The 21,855-nt window shown below is 30.4% G+C and overlaps 2 protein-coding genes and 1 long non-coding RNA gene across 4 annotated transcripts in view; 1 reads left to right on the top strand and 2 right to left on the bottom strand.

Moving 5' to 3' along the window:
• The window catches only part of LOC145333915 (vascular endothelial growth factor receptor 1-like), a 93,502-nt gene extending 89,409 nt beyond the window's left edge, over positions 1 to 4,093 (bottom strand). The window contains exon 1 of the mRNA XM_080179176.1: positions 4,046 to 4,093. The gene's annotated coding sequence lies outside the window, so the exon portion shown is untranslated. The remainder of the gene's footprint in view (positions 1 to 4,045) is intronic.
• LOC145333916 (uncharacterized) lies at positions 1,648 to 3,692 on the top strand. Of its 2 annotated transcripts, none has more exons than XR_013884647.1 (3): positions 1,648 to 1,814; positions 2,478 to 2,597; positions 3,486 to 3,692. It is a non-coding gene; the product is annotated as an uncharacterized LOC145333916 (long non-coding RNA). The 2 variants fall into 2 exon arrangements; XR_013884648.1 differs by lacking the exon at positions 3,486 to 3,692 and adding an exon at positions 2,687 to 2,735 and having other exon boundaries at positions 1,716 to 1,814; positions 2,478 to 2,575.
• A 9,421-nt stretch (positions 4,094 to 13,514) lies between the features above and the next one.
• LOC145334421 (vascular endothelial growth factor receptor 1-like) overlaps positions 13,515 to 21,855 on the bottom strand; it is a 51,874-nt gene continuing 43,533 nt past the window's right edge. Inside the window, exons 13-20 of the mRNA XM_080179876.1 lie at positions 18,931 to 19,022; positions 18,061 to 18,138; positions 17,683 to 17,726; positions 16,686 to 16,751; positions 15,344 to 15,405; positions 14,341 to 14,393; positions 13,998 to 14,040; positions 13,515 to 13,597 (exon numbers count right to left, since the gene is read on the bottom strand). Coding sequence (XP_080036002.1) covers positions 13,515 to 13,597; positions 13,998 to 14,040; positions 14,341 to 14,393; positions 15,344 to 15,405; positions 16,686 to 16,751; positions 17,683 to 17,726; positions 18,061 to 18,138; positions 18,931 to 19,022 — 521 coding nt within the window. The remainder of the gene's footprint in view (positions 13,598 to 13,997; positions 14,041 to 14,340; positions 14,394 to 15,343; positions 15,406 to 16,685; positions 16,752 to 17,682; positions 17,727 to 18,060; positions 18,139 to 18,930; positions 19,023 to 21,855) is intronic.

A 21,855-nucleotide genomic window follows, 5' to 3' on the forward strand; every position in this document is an offset into this window, starting at 1 on the left:
AAATGGGAGTGACTATTTTATCCAGCTTGGAGTATCACTTCATTAAATTTCATGAAAATCTGGTGTTACATCCAAGTAATTATAAATCTATCTGTGTTACTTTTGAACTATATTTTGAACTTGTTTTGTTATTAAAAATTATAATTTCTATTTGTGATAATTTTGAACTATTTCATTCTTGTTTTGTTTTTATAAATTATAATTTCTATTTGTGTTAATTTAGAACGATATTATCCTTTTTTGTTTTTATAAATCTCTGATATTCCTGAAGCCTCTACCATAGAGAAACTAAAGAACAGTTGGACATTTTTATGTTTATTCTGAAGTTGTTTTTATAAAACAACATATTCAGTTATATTTTTAGTAGAACTAATCTATATATCTATAATAGTTTGTCAAAATGTTAATTTAATTTCCAATATGACTTTGAAACCGATTAATTTCCGATGGATTATAACCGGTTCTCAGTTATACTGACAAAAACATGTGTAGCATCGTATTAAAGACAAATTTCCACGAATGTTAAAATAATCATAAAATTAATACTAGTTTTAAGTTAAACATCTGTATATTATACAATGTGATACATAACTATTATGCTATTATACATTTTTCAATAAAAATACTTTGTAACATTTTTGAAACACCTTACCATGCACAGCTCGTGTGTAAAAGGCGCGGTTACTACTAGGAAACCTTTGAATCACTATGGGTTAAAAATATAAAAAAAATGGAATAAATTTATCAATATTCCAGTCTAATAGCTTTTTTTGACTATCATTTCGAGCCATTTCTGAGATATTATATGTAGACTTATTGTTGCTATACATCAGTAGTATTGGCAAATGCAATTTGAAAATTATAAATTACATCTTTATGCCTATTTCATATTGATTTCGTGGGCCGCTCAAGCTTTTCATTTGGATAGGGTTAAAAAATAAAGGTTCCAAACACCCCTTTAATCCCACCCTTGGACGTCTATAATCAGTTTAAATAACTAAGAAGATCAAATTTATGCTGTTATAGGCTATTGTGATTTGATATGTAATAATATGGTTATAGACTTTTCGTTCTGACAGACACCACTTTAATTTTATGTTGCATAATATTTTATAAAAATAATTTACATTTATAATATTATTAAGTGTAAAAAAGATAAAATAATAAAGAGAAAAGAAAGAGAAGAGAACGAAAGAAAACAGGAAATAACAGTTAAACTGACATTAAGCTGAGTGCCCTGACGTTTCAACCACTATTTGAAATCAACAAAAGGTGTAATATTTGTGTAAAATCACTGGATATGTATATATATTTATAAGCCATTGTCTTATCCCTTTAGATCCCTGTATATCAACCAGAAGAAGTTTTAGAAAGCAAACTAACACATTGAAAAATAAGCGTCGTAGCGCAGTAAGGGGGGGGGGAGAGGAGATGGAAAAAACGACGGAGAAACCATCCCAAAAACCATGTAATTTACAACAAAACATCTCATTCTAAGGCTATATGATATCAAATTCTAATGTGTAACAGTAGATGAAAGAATTTTTTGAACCAATCCAAAACAGGAGCATTTTAGGGCGGGGCACGGAAAATGAGAAAAAAAGTACGGGAGAGATTTGAATGAATCTGAAAAAGGGCCCCCTTTTCAAATTATGAACACTGCCGGCTTAGTAACATACGAAAGTATAGCATATGGAGGGGGGGGGGAGATTTAACCCCCCCCCCCCTAGGCCTAAAATTTTGATATAAAAATGGTTGAAAAGTATGGAATGATCAGCAGTAAAGTGCAAACTCTCAGAATGGATAGAACTTTGGTAAGCATAATAATTCAATAAGAGTTTTATATTTTGGAGCTTTCCCTCAAAGAGGCTAGATGGGCATAGAAATCCTTCCTCTTATTTTAAAATAGACTAAAAGTAGTTTAATTGTTTGTTAATTCAATACAGAGATTAGGCATTGAAAAATTAACTACCCCCCCCCCCCCCCCCCAACTTACTTCCAATTAATTATAAGCTTGCTGATCACTTTTAAGAAAAGGACGATATTTTATTTTTTAAAGACTAATGAAACTTAAGATTCTACCCAAAAAAGCTAATTTTTTTTTGTAAAGATTCCTATTACCAATGCGAATTCTGTATATAAGTTACTTTGTCGTTAGTAATGCTTTTGCTGTAAGTTTTCTCTGAAGGTTTTGTGATTCTTTATGAATTATCAGATATTCTCTATTTTTCCCTTTCTTTTATAGGACAACTAAATATCAGCTAATAACATCTTTTTACTATTTTTTTTGTCATCCTTGTTTTTTTCTGATTATTGAAATGAAATATCCAATAATTTAATATTCTTACAAATACTTATCTTACAAGGAGAAATATTTTGTTCATATTTTTAAGATTATCGAGATCCTTCTGTACAGACGGACATATACAAGAAGATCCATTTGCTTCATCATAAAAAATAATTCATGGTTATTTTAGATCTTTCTGTTGGTGGCAGCCGTTGTGTTGGCCGTAGCTACTGCCCTTCCCTTCAACGCCGTCCAGAACCCATGGTTCTACAATGGTGATGTCGCCAGAACCCCCTACTTCGCTCTTGATGTAAGTACTCGCTCAGTTTCTTTACGATCACAAGTAATCAATTTTAAGATACTCTCTTAGTTTCTTTATAAGCCCAAGTAATCAGTATAAACCCCCTACTTTGCTCTTGACGTAAGTTTATAATATATTTGCATAGTTACTTTACAAGCCCAAGTAATCACTCACATAGTTACTTTATAAGCCCAAGTAATCCATTTTGAGATATGTTATGTTTATACATAACTTTGGTTCTACAATGGTGACATTGCAAGAACCCCCTACTTTGCTCCTGGCATAAGTTTCTAAAATAGCTACATAGTTTCTTTACAAGTTTCTAATATGTGTCAAAATATCTTTATATTACCTAACTTTTGTTCTACAATGATAATTTTGCTAGAACTCGATACTTTGCATGTGATGTATGTTCCTAAGATACTCACATATTTACTTTACAAGCAAAAGTAACACTTTTAAAATATATTTATTTTATGCATTATTTTGATTTTAAATGAAATCATATATTATAAATTTGAGACCTTGGAAATTAAAATAAAAAACTTTATACCTTACCTTTTAAACATAAATATTAATAAAAAGAAGAGGATATTGGAATGAAAATAAAACTGGTATTGTACGTTGATTGGTTGGTTCCATACTAGCAGAGTCCATACTTTTTAACCACTAATTGAGACTAAAAAACTGCTAATTTTATTTATCATCAATAGGGATGTGTACTAATTTATCATCCATTGTCTTATATCTAGCACTAGATTTTTCTGTACCTTAATAAAGCAATACTCGTAGCTGGCTAAATTTACGATAACTCCAAATCCTCTACTCTCCTTATGGTGAACAAACTGACCGATAAATGAGGTTTATTTTAGCAACCTAAATTGATGATTTTTGTAGGAGCATCTGTGGCCTGGACTAACCAAGAAGAGCTTCACTCTCGGCGGCAGATAAATATTCAAAGACGACTTTAATCCTCCAGCAATCAATCAATCAACTCAACAAATTAATTTTCCTTCCACAAATCTACCAAATTCAGCTGTCGACTAATGATATATGTTTTTGTAACTTACTGTAAATGCAAATAAATTTTTATCTTTTGTAAAATTATATAAAGGCTTATTTTTATCTATGTTATATAGTAACAGGATGTTTGTTTATCTGTGTCTTCAGAAAGATCTCACAAATGTCTAGAAGGGAGGGAATATTTTTTTTTTACACTGGACCCCAAAGTTTTATTAAAACGTTTTCTTATTTGTTAGCTCAGCAACTTTGCGGACTGTAATAAATTTTGATTGGTTGGTTCATTGAATTTAGTATTAAAACGTTTCAACCGCTAATTTTAATCTACAGAAGGGATAATTTTGTGGATCATCATTATGGAATGTACATCAATTTATCAGCCTTATCCCCTTAGATCCCTGGGCTGCAGAGCCCTGCTATTAATAAACAGTTCCTACCTTTTTGATGTAAACTAGTTGACTTGATTTGTCCCTCTTGCTACAATGGAACTTATTTCTAAAATATAGTAATAAGTTTATAGTATAGATGTATAACCAGACAACTACCTGGATCCCCCTGTTAATTATTCTAATAATTTGATACTACTTTATAAACAAGACATTACACGGCTATAACACTATTTTTATAAAAACAAGCTTACTAGTTTTATTTCTCTTGCTATTTTGAATTTGTTTTTAAAATATTACAATGGTTAATAAACAAGACTTCATATGGTCACAACACTTAATGTAAACTAGATTGCTTGATTTGTAAGGATGGAGAAGACAATAGGCTGCTGATTACACTAGTCCCCAAGGATTTATTATAACGTTTTCTCATTTGTTGGCTAACAACTTTGGTGACTTTGTGAATTTGGATTAATTGGTTTATTCATTAAGTTGAGTGTCCACACGCTTTAACCATTAATTTTAATCTACAAAAGGGGTAATTTTGTGTATCATCAACGGGGATATACATCAATTTATCGCCCATTTTCTTATCCCTTTAAATCTCTGCCTGATTTGTCTTTCTAGGAATTGAACTTGTCCAAATTTAAATTGTTAATATCCCTTTTCTTTCTTAATCAATTAGTTGTCTTTTTTCATCGAATCCATTATCATCTGAGTTACAGGAAACTGTATGTCCAATACGATGTTTGGAAACCCAAATACACAAAACTTTTTCTTTTTGCTTATTAAATAACTTACAAGAGCAAGAAGGTTCACTTCATACTCCAAAATAGGAACAGCCCCAAAAAGTAAATCTTGGCAACGACACCTCAGCCGCGCATAAGCCTCAAATTTAGACCGGCTTGCATGCAAAAAAAATGAATTTCGAAAATATGGATTGTCTATTGAGGATAATGTTTAGAAATCCAGCTGAATTTTAAATTCATAATATTGCAATATAAATGAGGCTTAAACGCGGTTGCCGAGCTCTCCCCAAAAGTCAAGGTGCGAAATCACAAGAAAAATTCCTTTATATCTAAATTTATTTAAATATACCAGGCAAACGAAATATCAATTAAATATTAGCTGTGCAACCAATAGACAGACTTTTAAATAGCCAACATTGATTATATTTTAACCTTAAACATTAAAACTAAAAAAATTTAATTTGAAATGCATTTTGATCAAATGTCATTATGAAACATTTTTGCACCGTTAATTACGCATGCAATCTTGAAGAAAAGACAAGATATTAATTTCTTAACGTTAGGGAGGGAAGGGGACATTGGACTTACAAATACATTGTCTAATTTGTTGTACCCAGAGTTATGAATTAGATGACATAGTGATTTTGGGTGCCATTGTTATTTAAAGTTCCATCCCTTTCTCTTTGATTTGCTAGGATAGAACTAATTTACTAAAAATAAATTCTCCCGAGAAAATGTCATTTGTTTATGTTTCTTCAATGTAGTTAGTTTTTAAAATTAAAATAGCTAAATTCAAAAGTAGAATACTATCTCTATTTTGCAACTTTCCTAGTGATTTTTTAAACTTACTATTTTGTCATTGTAGAATTCTAGATTTTATCCTTATGATTAACTGGTCAAAGTGTCTCAAAATGAGGAAGATGAGAGAAGTGGGAAAGAAAACCCCTAATAAAAAGATGGATAATCCCTCATTTTTATGACGTCACATGGCTGATTTTGTATACACTTTGTCAAGTTACCCATTTTGGCCAAAAATATTGCTAAACTTTTATTTTTTTCAAATAAGTGGTTTTAGTAGATAAGCCACTCTATTCACTATTCAATCCCTCAGTCCGTGCTGCTATTAGGATTTTCTCAGCTTCTACTAGCTATTCTACTAATTTTCAACACACCTAACATTATGATGCATTGCAGTGTGCTTAAGGCAGTTTTTTATACGCCTACTTCTTTTTACTGTTTTATCATTTCTGTTTGAACATCCTAATTTGTTACGTGAAAGGTTTTAAGGTGCGTGATACTATTTTTTTTCTTTTTTTTGCGTGTGTACTTATTTCTTTTGTAATTTTCTTGCAAATTATGTCAATGAAAAACAAGGAACATATTATTTAAAACAAAAGAACAAGCATATCTTTTAAAAACTAAAAAAAAGAAAAAAATTAAAAGAAAATTGGGGGGGGGGGGTATTTTTCTTCTGCCAAGAAAATAGCTTTAAAAATACCGCATGACCAGTATTTTTTCCCTGAAGGGAAGAGCCCAATCGGTTTAGCAATTACCGACAGACATGACAATGAATGACAGACGGACAGACATCGTTCTACTTTGTATTATAGATAATCCATTAGCCCTTATCTTTAGAAATCTAGGTAATAATTTTAAAACTTTAAGCAAAACTGGACAAACCACTGGACCGAAATGACTATTTTTTACAGTAAAACTTTATTTGGGTCCTGGAGAGGTTTTCTTTGTATAATTTTATGGGAGGAAAGAATGGGACATTTGGCTGTTAATTTCTCTGGTACCCAAAGTCTTATAATCACATTATCTTATTTTTTAACTCAAAAACTTCGAGTACTAAATTTTGATTATTGCTTCCAAACTAGTTGTTTACACAATTTTTCAACAAATAATTTTAATTTACAGAAGGGGTAATTTTGTTTATCATCTTTTATCGTCCATTGTCTTATCACTTAAGATCCCTGAAACATATACAGGAAATAAAAGTATTTTTTTTCTGGTGTGTAAAAAAATGTTATTGCAAAAAGAAATTGGTTAATATTTCTACCAGTATGTTAGTGTACAGTCAGGGATCTAAAGGGATAAACAGTGGCCGATAAATTTATGTACATCTCCCCAATAATGATATACAAGATCCCCCCTTTTGTAGATAACAATTAGTGGTTAAAGTGTTCATACACTTGACTTAATGAAAGAACTAATCAAAATTCACTGAAAGTCTCCAAAGACCAACGAAAAAGAAAGCATTATTATAAAACTTTGGGGACTTGTGTAATTAACAGCCCATTGTCCCCTCCCTCCCTAATGTTCAGTTGTTACGAAATAGATTATATTGTAAATAACATTAATCTATTGAAATGGATATAGGATATATGTGGATATATTTACAGGTAATTTTTTTGTCTATTTAGATTTCTAATAATAATATTGACCTCATTTATTGGTAAGTTCGTTCATCCAGGGGATGGAATAAAGAGGCCGGGATGTATCGTTATTTTAGCCAGCTGCGAGCATCAATTTATCAGAGTACATGAAAATCTGGTGTAACATTTTATCGATATCATATTAGAAACATATTGTACTTTACAATTCTATTTGAACTTGAATGACAAGCAGCAAAGTACACAAAAATCATGGATTTGCAAACAAAAAAAACTTAATTTTAGATCAAATATTTATTACGGAGAGAAAAAAAGTTATAATCATAGAAACTTTCTTTTTTTAAAATATGTATTTTGTTGCATAACCGACGGATCGACAGACAAAGAAAGTTACTGGATATTGATAATCCCTGATAGAGTTATATGAAGATACTCTAAAATGAAGAACAGCTATACCCCTAGCATTTGGAATCGGAGACGCATGAAGTGGCTAAAAAAAGCTTAATACCACCAAAAGACTTATAAATACAAATAAAATTACCTAAACCCACAACAGGGTCTATGTAAAGCTTTCCTTAAATAAAGAACACAAACGGTTCAGTAGTTATTGAGATCTTAAGCTACAGAAAAAAACTTACTACTTTATATAGTAGGATAATAGGAGGTACACACTCACACAGAGACATCCTGTTACTTTTATATAAACTAGCGGCTACGCCCCTAAAACCCACTAGGTTTCCTAAAGGTGGGAGGGAGAAAATTCAACCGCTCCCTGTCATTTTCGATTTGAGTTTTTTTAAAGTAAAAATATATTTGTTTTTGGGGTTAATTTTATATTGGGAGGATGGAGATACCCTCCAAACAAAGTAGTTATAAACCTTCCTAGGATCTACAATAAGAAGCCACATAGTAATGAAGAACAATTTTGGTTCAGTGGTCAGCGAGATCCTTTGGTACACACACAGAGATCCTGTTACTTTTATATAAACATAAAAAAATAATACCTTGAAGAGGTACAGGTATGTCTACCATCATGAGGGTCAGTCCTAAAAAAAGTTATTAAGAATTTAGCAGTTTCCCTTAAAGTGCCCGGTTGAACACAGAGATCATTCCCCTCTTATTTTGAATTTTCTTTTGTTTGTTGGTGTTTATCTTTAGATCAAGTTAGGTTAGGTTACCTTAGGTACAGGGTAGCCTTGCAGGGATAAGGCCCTGCCAAAATTTGGAGGCCCGGAAGCGGTAGATATAAAAACTACCTCCAATTATCTTAGTTTTATTTCAAAATGTTTAATGTTCTTTTGCCTTACTATCTGATTATACAAAGAGCTTCACCTTAATGGAATGTTGCCATACATGTTATCAAAATTCTAATTGGCTTTTCTTAAGTTATTTTGGTTCGGTAATTGTAAAAATGTTTTTGTTAAAATAAAACACTTACCAATAAAAATCTTCATTATCTGTTGATCAAAATAAGACATTCATGAGTTTTTATATGAAAGTGACTGCACCCCTACCATTTAGTGCTCTTGTAATTTTTAGCAGGCATAGTCTAGGTAGCATTTGATTTTAAAAAATTGAAAAATTTTGTGGTCAGTCCATATTTGGACTCAAATATCAATATATTTAATGGGTTTAAATATTAAATTTTTCGTTCACAAAGGAAGTATTAATTAACACCTAAATTTATAATTTTGTTCAGAGAGGAAGGGTTTATATTTTCAATATTAATATTGGAATAAAAATATTCATTTTTGTGGTCAGTAAAGGTAATAAAATAATAAACAAATTTATGAATTTCTTGGGTTGGCCATTTTTCGTTATGTGGGGGGAAGGGGGAAATTTTACAACCTCACAGATTTTTTATGACTTTGAGGTAAAACGCCAAATTTATATATATTTTGAAAAATAATCACCAAATCTGGACTTTATCATTTTTACCTTTTTAATCTAAAACTCTCACTGCCTGTTTATCTTTTAGATGAGTGAACTAATAGATCATTGGGTATATACATCAATTTATCGTTCATTGTCTTATCTCTTGAATAAAAGTTTTAAAACAAGAATGAAAACATCCATAAAAGCGAAGCGAATTTTACATACAATTGAATCCATACATATTAAAATATTACTGACAGTAATATATACATCAGTCTATTGTCCATTGTCTTATCTCTGAATAAAAGTTTTAAAACAAGAATGACAACATCCATAAAAGCGAAGCGAAGTTTATATACAATTGAATCCATTAATATTACAAAATTACTGACAGTAATATATACATTAATCTATCGTCCATTGTCTTATCTCTGAATAAAAATTTTAAAACAAGAATGACAACATCCATACATATTAAAATATTTTATGCCTTTATAGAATAATAACACTGATTTTTGCCTATTTTCTTAGTGTTGGGGTTCTTAAATTTTAGACTTGATTTGAAATGTTATAGTATTGAGTGTGCATTCACTTCTGTATATAATCACGTTCACTTACTGTTTTATATTCGCAAAAAGACAAAATAACAAATTGATTCAAGACATGTTGTTTTTTCAATTATGAGAAATTTGTAAGAAGTAGTTTATACTATTTGGATTTATTATTACTTAGATCTTACGCAAGATTATCCTGTACTCTGATGAAGTGAAACTTGTAGCTGGCTAATATAACGATACCCCTATCCAGCCCCTTTAACCTGTCCAATCCCCTTCTACTAGGTAAACGAACTAACAGTTAAATTATGTCCATTAAAGCAACCTAAATTGACGACTATTTTCCTCCTGCCATAATATGCATGTAATAAGCGGCTTTGATGATTTAAAATGTAATTAAAATGTGGAAGGGAATGTTCACCAAGTACATGATAGTAATTAAAGTTTATCCATATCGAACCATGAATCAGGGAGGGAGGGGACATTGGACTGTAAATAATAATAGTGTTCAGTGATTGAAAAAACGTTCTTTTATTTTTTAATTGATGTTAATATTGTTTATCTTGATTGGAGAATGTACATAAATTTTTTAACCATTGTCTTATCCCTTAGGAACCATGGTTAGGATACAAAATAAAGAAAAGAATTGCTCCGCCCATTTTATACAACCCCTCCACCCCCCCCCCCTCACTGATTTACTGACCCCTTTGATTTTATTATTTCCTTTACTTTAGCTTAAATCCAACCCAGGTATCTAAAGGGATAAGACAATGATGATACACAAAATTACCCCTTCTGTAGAACACAATTAGTGCTTGAAACGTTTGGACACACGACAAGGTTGTAAGGCCAACGATTGAGAAAACGTTATTATAAAACTTTGGGGACTAGAATAATAAACAGCCAATTGTCCCCTCTGTCTATGAATCTAACCACTTCCTTTTTTTCTAGTAAAAGTATTAGTAACTCGTCCATAGTCTCTATATCCCCAAACTATAGTTTTATCAGGGAGGAAGGGGACATTGGGCTGCTTATTAAACTAGTCACCAAAGTCTCAAAATAACGTTTTCCTATTGGTTTGCTTTACAACCTTGGGGACTTTTATTTAATTTTGATTGGTTGATTCATTTAATTTAGTGTCCAAATGTAGGGGAAATTTTGTATATCATGATGATGTAAATCAATTTATCGGCCATTGACTTATCCATTTGGATTCTAGATTTTTATCCTTTTTCTTGAACATTGTTGGTGTTCTCTTAAACCAACTGATTTCCGTTGGTCGCACTTTTGATTTAGGCTGTTTTAAAAGAATTTAAAGGTAATATTGACATATTAACTTTTTTATAATATAACAACACATTTATTGCAGGGTCTAGACAATTATGAGATCTTATTGGACAATCACACATACATTTGCCTATTGTAGAAAAGGATATATACGTGGATATTATGACAAGGGAGAAATAGTGGTCTATTTAAATTGCTAACAGTGAACTCCCTTATTGGTTAGTTCGATAATTCATTAGGAGGGGAGTACAGGAGATGAGGTTAAAAATTGAGCACGCACATACATAGAAGAGTTATAGGATTAGGGGGGGGGGGGGTTATTCATTATTCCATCATTTATTAATAAAAGTTTTGAGGGAGGGCCATAAATAACCCAATACTAATACTTTAATAACAAGGATGACAACATCCATAAAAGCGAAGCACTGAAACTGTAGGACAAACGAACATTAACACTTGTATAGTGTCAGAACTGAATAATCACAATATACAAGTTGAAGCAAAAGTGTAAATTTGTTGAAAAACTGCTTGATACAGGATAATGTTTTGGACATACTTACATTTTTAGAAGTTGATTATAGAGTTGCTTTGCTTGAAACATTATACTTTGTTGTCCAAAGAATTGAAGTTTGAAATTGATAGGACAATTCTAACATGCCTAAATTAACTAAAAAAGCTGTTTGTGACGGACGGACCGACTCTAATCATAGAAAAACTTCGCTTTTAAAAAATTCTCATAGGTAGACATTATATATCATACATCAGGGGAAGGGGGAGGGGCTATATACTGTTTAAACGTTTGTCTAAACGAAGCTTTTCTATAATTTGTCCGTCTGTGCTCCATTAATTCATGCATGCTAGTATTGTTTAGATTATGCAAGAGTAGCAACTATGTAATACTTTTTGTTTATACATATACATTTATGTTAATGTTTGATTGTACTACCATTTCGCTTTTATGGATGTTGTCATCATTGCTGATATAAACCCACCCCACCCCCTTTCATATTATGGAAGTAACTTTGGATACTAATGTAATTAATAGCTCAATTTCTCCTCCCTCCCTATGTATTACAGACAGTTTTCCGCGGATATTTAGATAGATAGTAATTTAGATAATTATAATGGTAAATTGCGATGATAAGATTACTACGGATTTTAAAATAAAATAATCATTTCAATGTAAATATGCTAACCAACATGGTTTTCATATCTATCGCATTGTATAATAGACAATTTTCCGCTGATATTAAGATATAAAGTACCCAAATTTAGATAAGAATAATCAATTTAATGTAAAATGTATTCTATGTAAATGATTTTCATATATATCGCATTGTATTACAGACGGCTTTTTTAATTAGCAGTGTCTTAACTTTTCAACTAAGTAATAATTCAAATATCATCATTGGGTACAAACATCAATTTATCATCCATTGTCTTATCTCTTGAGATCCCTGGTTGTGAATATATGTAGAGATTGTAAGATTAATTTAAGAAAAAAAAAACAAGGATAAACAATGATATATCTTGGATAAAAGATTTGATGTCTGTACTAATTGATCTCGCTAACCCCCAAAATATGTAGGTAGAAAGAGGGGGTTTCGTTGACTTTAATTAACTAGTTATCTATCGCATCATATTATAGACATTTTTCCGTGGATTTTAAATTTGAAACAAAAAAAATATAACAGGAAAAAGGTTAAATTAAAACTAAATAGAATTATATTAAGATATGCCTAGATGTTAAAAACTAATAGTGTGCTAAAAGGGGGGATGGAGTTTCACTTTTATGTAATATTCTAATATTGCATTTTATTACAGACAGTTTTCCGCGGATATTAAGAAATATAGTATTCAAATTAAAATTATCATAATGGTACCCATCTTATATAATTATAGTGGTACCCAATCGCGATGATATGATTTTCATATATATTGCATTTTATTACAGACAGTTTTCCGCAGATATTAAGAAACAAAGTACCCAAATTTGAATAATTATAATGATACCCAAACTTGTATAAAACTTGAATAATATATATCTGGGAGAGATTTGGTGTTTTTAAATGGTAAATAGATACTCGTGTCTGTCTCGGATTTTTATTGCTCTGATTAGCATTTAATTATTTTTAATAAATTTGTAAAATCATAAAGTTCATGAGAAGTTTGGAGATTAGTAATAAAGGGTTAGAAATTAAAAAAAGGGGATGTCTAAGGCAATAAAATCCTGACCTGATTTTTTAATATTTTTATTCGGCCAAAATATTAAAATTTCCAGTCAATTTCACACGTCCCTAAATATCAATATTTTAATGGTAATTAACACCTTCATATTATTTTTTATTAAATTTCTACCCAGCATATGCCTGATTTTTAGGGTAGGAAGGGGAAGAAAACTTTCCAAAACTATCCCAAAAATTTAGAAAATAACCCTAAATCCTCTCAGTACCTTTGTTAAACTTCCTTAAAATTGAGAACTGAATTGCTTAAGTGGTTAGCGAGATCTTTTTTAGCTTACCCTACAGACTGACTGACCAAATAAGTTATATACTGCAAATAATCTACACAAAAAAATCTTAAATAGCAGCATGGAAAAGCACATTTTTCTCATAGCATCACAGACAAACAGACCAACAAAGTGATTTATGTAAATGTCTTATTTTCCTGAGTTGCTAAATAGTCTCATGCTCAGCTGTAAAGTTTCTCCAACAGTTGCAGGAATTATTACACAATAATCATCTAGATATATTTATATTGGAGTACCACAAGGCTCTATACTTGGACCGTTAATCTTTAATTTACATCTAGCTATTACGAACAACATTATGCTCAGTTGTAATGTTTATCAGAGATATTAAGAGAAAAGACAATGTATGAATTACTAAAAAGTCTCATGCTTAGTTGTACAGTTCATCTAACAGTATATAGTAGGAAACAATAATCATCTTAATATTTATATGTTTAGGGATAGAAGATTCATCATAAGGCCAACAATTCTAGGAAAAAGTCAACAAAACCTACTGGCATATAGTCTATGTGTTATGGTGCAAACTTTATTTATAAGGATTTTGGTCGTCTCCCACTGCGGATATTTATATAATGACATAAGTGTATTTGAACTTTCAAATTGTATACTTACATGCTTCGCTAATTAACTCATTAGTTGTTTCTTTTTCGTCATTCTAAATAAATCATTTTGCCTTTAAATTTATATCATTATATAACTAAAGTAACAGGATATTTTTCTGTCTGTGTACCAAGTAAGATCTTGAAAACGGTTGAAAAAGTTTGCTTCTGCTTTACATTGAATACCAATTCAGGTCAAGTTGTAAGCCAATTCTTTATAACTCATATATAATACGTAGTAAGAGTAAGTTTGTTTAACATCATTGGGGATATACATCAATTTATACTTTATTGCATGTCTCTTCCCTATATATCCCAAAAAGTAACTTAAGTTTAAATTGTAAAGACAAAATTTCCTCATGATGAACTTCTATATGATAGAGTCGGCACAATTCTTCTTTCTCATTCTCTAAATAACATTAAAAGGATAATTTATAATTTCTTCCAGTATGGTTTCCAAATCGATTAATATCCTCTGGATTAGAAACGGTTCTCAGCAATACTGAAATTTTTCATTTATTGAAATACAAAGCAAACGATTAATAGCAGTTTAGTCAGCCAGGAACTTAGCCACTAGGGGCTAACAAAACTGGTTTTAACATATGATTTTGCAAGATTCTATTTGAAAATTTTAATTAACTAACTTTACATCATTTAATAAATGATTATAGATTAAGGGAATATTTAAAAGAAAAAGCCTTTTTTCAGTAAATAATCTAAAGTAAATGTAAATATATGTATTGTTAATGTATTATGATTAATTATTTTTTCTCCAGTATAGGAATAATAATAGGTTTTTCTTATTATGGAAATAAACATCCATAAAAGCGATTCTATTTAACAATATAATAATCATTAACAATGATTTTAATTGGAAGAAAAATTCTAGCGTGTCTAAATAAAGTTATCTCTAAAGAACATATTTCCGGAAAGACTTTTAGCTTATGAAAAAAAAGATATAGCAATGTTAATAGTACTGACTAACATATAGTAGGTAATGCTTATTGAAAAGCTTCGCTTTAAGGATTTAATAGCTATTCATCGCATCGTTTTATAGACAGCTTTTTGCGGAAAATAAAATGGAAAAAATGGTTAGATTAACGCCAGCTTTATTTGAACCAAGGGGCTGGTCTAAAAAATCTGGAATTAATTTTATTTTAATGTTCGTAAACAATTATCTGTATTACAATGCTCTACATGATTTTTCAGTATGGCTGAGAACTGGTTTTAATTCAGCGTATATTAATCAGTTTCGAAGCCATACTAGAAAATATATAGTAAGGTGATTATTACTAACGAATATACATTTTATGGGTAATGATCATAGAAGAAAAGCTTCGCTCAAAAACGTTCATTTACCAAGAATAATTATTTCCAAAGAAGCTGAATTGTTCTCTCCCATCTGATTCTTAACAACACAACTAAATAGAATGAATCAATCTTAGTACTTTCCCTTGCCTATCGAGCACTGACCCCCCCCCCCCCCTCCCTATTATTTAAATTAATCAAAGTTGTTTGTTTTTCATTTGCCTAACCCTTTCGGAAAGCTCTCACCATGCAGAACCAACACTTGTGGTTTCCTAACCCTGCGGGGTTTCTAATGCCTAATCAATCTTAACCTTACCTGTCCTAAGGTAATAAACAACCACACAAAAAAATACATTCCCCCTAGCTTTCAATGTCTTTTAGAATAATGATGGGCAATAAAATAGGCAAATAGCCAAAAACATGCTCTTGAACAAAACCTGACATCTTTGGAAATTGAATTCGATCTGTCCAGAGATGGGGTTTTAAAAAATGCCGCGTTTTTTCGACAATTTTTAATACATTGATTGATTGAACGAAGATGATGGGATTTCAACACAGAGTATACAACTTAAGAATTCAAAATTTTAAAATTATTATTTTAGCCATTTGTATAATGTCTAATACAACTTAAATCCATTTTCGCTGCATATTTATTAATGCATCTTTTTAAAGCTGTATTAGATATTATACAGATGGCTAAAATAATAACTTTAAAATTTTGAATTCCTAAGTTGTATACTCTGGTAAAATCGTACGGGGCATTGATCTTCAAGATTAAATAAGGTTTTTAACAGAGTATACAACTTAAGAATTCAAAGTTTTAAAATTATTATTTTAGCCATTTGTATAATGTCTAATACAACTTAAATCCATTTTCGCTGCATATTTATTAATGCATCTTTTTAAAGCTGTATTAGATATTATACAGATGGCTAAAATAATAACTTTAAAATTTTGAATTCCTAAGTTGTATACTCTGGTAAAATCGTACGGGGCATTGATCTTCAAGATTAAATAAGGTTTTTAACAGAGTATACAACTTAAGAATTCAAAGTTTTAAAATTATTATTTTAGCCATTTGTATAATGTATAATACAGATCTAAAAATATGCATTAATAAATATACAGCGAAAATGGATTTAAGTTGTATTAGACATTATACAAATGGCTTAAATAGTAATTTTAAAATTTTGAATTCTTAAGTTGTATACTCTTTGTTGAAATCCTGTCGTCTTCGTTCAATCAATCAATGTCTAAAAAATTGTCGAAAAAACGCGGCATTTTTTAAAACCCCATCTCTGCTGTTTTCCATATCTTACTGGACATAAAAAAAGACTAACAGATAAACATCCTTTTACTTTGGCATTTTTGATAACAATAATGAAAGTCTTACCTATAAGCACCAGCAATTTCATCTGAAGTCCAGTTAATGGAATAGTTGGAAATCACATGATTCAAACTACAAAAAATTTAAATAAGAATATTATTTTTCATGTAAACTTATACTTTTTTAAATACTAACGTCTATGCCTCTAGCTGTCTCTAGGGATAATTTAGGATGAGTGAGTTGAATTTGAACCCCCCTCTCTTTATATTTTGGTTTAAAAAAGAAAAACGATTTTTTTCTACCCTCCCCCTAAATTGCTATTAAATCTTTCCAGGACCTATGATAAGCTACACTGTTAAGGAGAACCATATCTTTTTAGTTATAAGCGAGATCCTTTGTTACACACACACATACCCACTAACTTTTATAAATTGATTAAATATATACTACAACAAACAACGAACGGACGGTTATTTTTTAAAATATCTTTGCAATAAAACAATGATGAAAATGAAAACATCCATAAAAGCGAAGCTCTGAAACGGTAGGACAAACGAACAATAATACTTGTAGGGTGTCAGAACTGAATATACAAAATAAGAATATATAAGTTTTGACAAAATAATACATAATTTTTTTCAAAATTTCTTAAATACAGAATTCTGTTTAAGGACATGCTGACATTTTTAGGACTTGATTTTAGAGATGCTTCGCTCATATTATTGTAAGTTATTGTTTTTGGAATAAGTCATCCAAAAATCAGACCAATCGGATGATTTTATCACATAAAAAATTGTTGTTAAAAAAGTAAAAAAACTTGTTTAAAATGGACGTACGGATATTCTGGTAACGATTATAGAGTTGCTACGATTTCTAAATCGTACCTAACTACTACAGAATTCACCAGGCAAAGTTTGAAATCGATAGGACAATTCTAACATGTTTATTAACGAAAAAATCAATCCGTTATGGACGGACGGACCGACCCTAATTATAGAATATCTTTGCAGCAAAAAAATACTAATTAAGATGTTAAGAACTTTCAATGAAAAAAAATACTTACTCATTTTGTCGTGTATGCGTCTCCTCATCTTTAACAGATACACCCTAAATTAATAAGGATTAATGCACAGGGATCTAAAGGGATAAGACAATGGCCGATAAATTAATTGACATTCCAATTAATATACATATTATTACTACTTTAGATTACAAATAGTGGTTGAAACGTTTGGACACTCAAGTAACCAACCAATTTTAGAATTCAAAAAAGGCACTAAAGTTATTGAACCAATATGCATAGAAAACGTCATAATAAAACTTTGGGTACTTGTTTAATAAACAGCCCAATGTCCCCTCCCTTCCTGACACTTTAAAGGAAACCACAAAGCATTCTGTCATTTGAAAACAAGGATAGGAGAATGAAAGATAATAAACGAACCTGTTTATTCCAAGAGAACTGAACTTTATTGACCGTATCCAGGGTTACGTTGCACGATAGGGTGATGTTGTCACCCTCCTAGGAATAGTGAATTTTTAAAATAAAATATTCGAACATTTTTCGCTCTTTTATTTCGAAGATTTTTAAAAATTTTATTGTTTAAAGCAAAGCTTTTCTATAATTAGGGTCGGTCTGTTCATTCGTGCTTCCTTCCGTAACATATGGCTCTTATCGTTAATTTAGGCATGTTAGAATTGTCCTACTACAATAAGGAACATTGTTATTAGCGAAGCATTAATACCTAAAATTGCAAGTATGTCCTTAAACAGTATCCTTTATTTAGTCAGTTTTGCAACAAAGTTACATAAAATTTATTAGAGACTTTTATTGTCTGCTCATTTAATTCTGACAATCTACAAGTGTTTATGTACGAGTCCTACTGTTTCAGAGATTCGCTTTTATGGATGTCGTCATCCTTGTTAAATAAAATATTCAATAAATTTTCACATTCGTATTTAAAAATTAATAAAAGCAAAGGTTTTTTTTCTACAATTAGGTTCGATCCGTTCGCACGTAACAGTTAGTTCTCTACATGCTATAATTGTCCTATTGATTTCAAACTTAATAATAATTCCTATAACAGTTAGGTGTAATTGGAAACGTAACAATAATTATTTGTTGAAACGTTTGAACCAACCAATCAAAATTAAATAAAAGTTAATCCAATTTTGAGAAGCCTACGAATAAGAAAACGTTATTATTATGCTTTGAGTACTAGTGTAATTAACGGTTCAATATCACCTCCTTCCATGAAAACTGCTTGTAGATGTTGCCATCCTTGTTCAAAAATGACAATAAATCAACACAAACCTGAATGTAAATTTTGCCCATATCAATGTCAATAGACGAGTTCTGTCCATCGTAGGCTGCTATGATGGGCCGAGCTATACCCCGGGATTCTACTACAATACCAAACATTTTAATCAATAATAAATTTTGATAGGTCTAGAAGCTCTGTAATTAAAGGGGGTAGGGACTTAAAATTTTAAATAATACAATCCTGGGACCTTTGTGAAGCATCCCTAAATGAATAAATTAATCGGTTCAGTACATTTTGAATTCACAATAACCTTATTACGTTATATAAAGGGCAAAGAAAAATAGCCTAAAACCACTTGGAAATTAAAAACCCTGGAAAAGCATCTAAAAATAAAATTAGAATTAAACCATCAAGTAACCAATGTGAAACTTATTCTGTTCAGCAGTTACTGAAATCTTAGTCTTCAGGCAAAAATACTACTTTATATACTAAGGTACTATTTAGAAAATTAAGGATATATTGTTTTTTACTATTCTAACTATTTAGTAATCTATTAAATTATTACATTTTAAAGAAGAAGCGCTGGAAAGTGTCATGTATGACGTCATAAAAATACGTCTTAAAAGAAGGAATGAGAGGAGAAGTGGGAAAGGAAACCCCTAAAAAAAAGAGATGAATTTTTATGACGTCACTCATGACACTTTCCAGCGCTTCTCTAAAAAATCTTATCTATTTTAATGTTAAAAACCTTCAATTTAAAATATTACATTTAAGGTTTAGTGATGTTTACCTAAAATTATTTTAATTTAAGAGTTTAGTTGATTAGCTTAAAGATGTTTAGGAATAAGACAATGGACGATAAATTGATATGCATCCCAAGATGATCAATAAAGTTACATTTTTCTAATTTAAAATCATTGGTTTAAAAGTTTGAACCAACCAATCAAGAACCCAAAGTTTTCATTCCAACGTCTTCTTAAAACTTTGGGTACCAGCATAATTTATAGTCCAATGTCCCCTTCCTCCCTGATTATTTAAAAAAAAAAAATATATTTAATTACCTCAAAAAGTTAGCAGAGTTAGTAGTGTTGGTACATTACAGCGTTATAACAAAAAAAATATAAAAAGACAAGTTAGTTTATATTAGTTTTTTAGCATTATATATACAGGGACGTCCAAGCTTTTTTTTGAGAGGGGTTAAAATGAGGGGTTTCGAATGTTTAAGGGGACAAATGAGAGGTTTGGAAAGGGGTAATATAATGCATATATTTAAATTTTGAGGGTAGAAAAATTAGGGGTTTTAAAGTTTGAGGGGGGTGAACACCTCTTTACCCCCTCTCTTGGACGTCTATGATATCATTTTTTTAAATCTTTATCAATAATAAAGAGGGGTTGGGGGGGGGGGGCTGTTTTAGTGCTCGATAGGCACTATAATGGAAATCTACGAAAATCGCTTACTATGAAAGTTAGACCAAAATGTGCATAACGTTTAAAGGAACAATTTTAAGATTGTTTTATGGTTAAAAAATAACACTTCTTTAAAATTACGTGTTGAGGGGATTAATGATTTTGATTCCTAACTTACAAAATAAGGGATTTTGTCATTTGTGTTATTTATTATTATGTGTAAAGCTAACTTTAATTTTAAACATTAAGGTTTAAATATTAAAATATGTATTTTAATTAATAATTCTAATTAAAAGAAAACAAGTTAGCTGTACACTTTTATAAGAAAATTCTATAATTTACTTTATTTTTGCATGTATTTTGATTCAGGAATCTAAAGGGATTAGACAATGGTCAAAAAAATTATGTACACCCTAATGATGATAAACAAAATACCCTTCTGTAGATTGCAATTAGTGGTTGAAACGATTGAACACTCAACTCAATGAACAAACCAATCAAAATTCAATAAAATCCCCAAAGTTGTTAAGCCAATAAATAAGAAAACGTTATTAAAAAACTTTGGGGACTAGTGAAATTAACAGCCCAATGTCCCCTCCCTCCCTGACTTTTTTTTAAAAAATGAAATGTAAAATATATTTATATAGAATTTTCTTTTATTTACTGATTTTTATGATCAAAGAATATGCATTAATAAAACTTTGCTTTTAAGATAAAAAATAAAGCATATTTTTAGATCAGTGTAAATGTAATACTAAATTTTAGTTTAAATTACAACATTACTGTTTATTTAACCTTCTACTAAAGTCAGATTTAATATTTTTGAAGATGGACAGCTGTATTTTTTAGTTAAGATTCCTATAGCATATGCGCATCTAATCTATACATTGTTTTGTCCGTCTGTATGTATGTTCAAAATTTTCTTGGAATTTTTTAACATCTGCCGTATAACACACTTTTTTATGTGCTTTGCTACATATGGATGTTGTCATCTTTGTTTAGTGTATAATGGGTGCAAATTATTTTATTATTAATAAAAGATATGCAATTAAAGTGTTATTAAACATGCCTAAGTTTAAAACCTAAAACTAATTATAATTAATATGAAAGGGCTACATACTTGGATTAATAACTTTAGTGTGTGTTATCCCCAATATATTTAGATTTTTAGGATCAAGTGCAGTTTATGGGTGAAATGTTTCTGGTAACAATTATCTCCAAAAAATCAATAAACTTAAAAGGCTGTTATCTGCCAAAGGGCCAACGTGAAGGCCTATGAAAAAATCTGGAATATCCAAGATCCAATGATGCACAGGGAACACTTCAAGATTTTTGGAGATAATCGTTTCTAGGAAGATTTTACCGTGAACTGCACTAGATCTAGTGTTCAGCATGCCTAAGTTTAAAACCTAAAACTAATTATAATTTATATAAAAATGCCACATACTTGAATTAATAACTTTAGTTTGTGCTATCCCCAATATATAGATTTTTATTTAGAAATACAGTTATGATATTTCCAGAATATCTTCAAAACCGATTGATATCCGCTGGATTGGAATCGGTTC

This window comes from Acartia tonsa, chromosome 12 (genome assembly GCF_053477335.1).
Source record: "Acartia tonsa isolate MP-2025a chromosome 12, ASM5347733v1, whole genome shotgun sequence".
Classification (NCBI taxonomy): Eukaryota; Metazoa; Arthropoda; class Copepoda; order Calanoida; family Acartiidae; genus Acartia; species Acartia tonsa.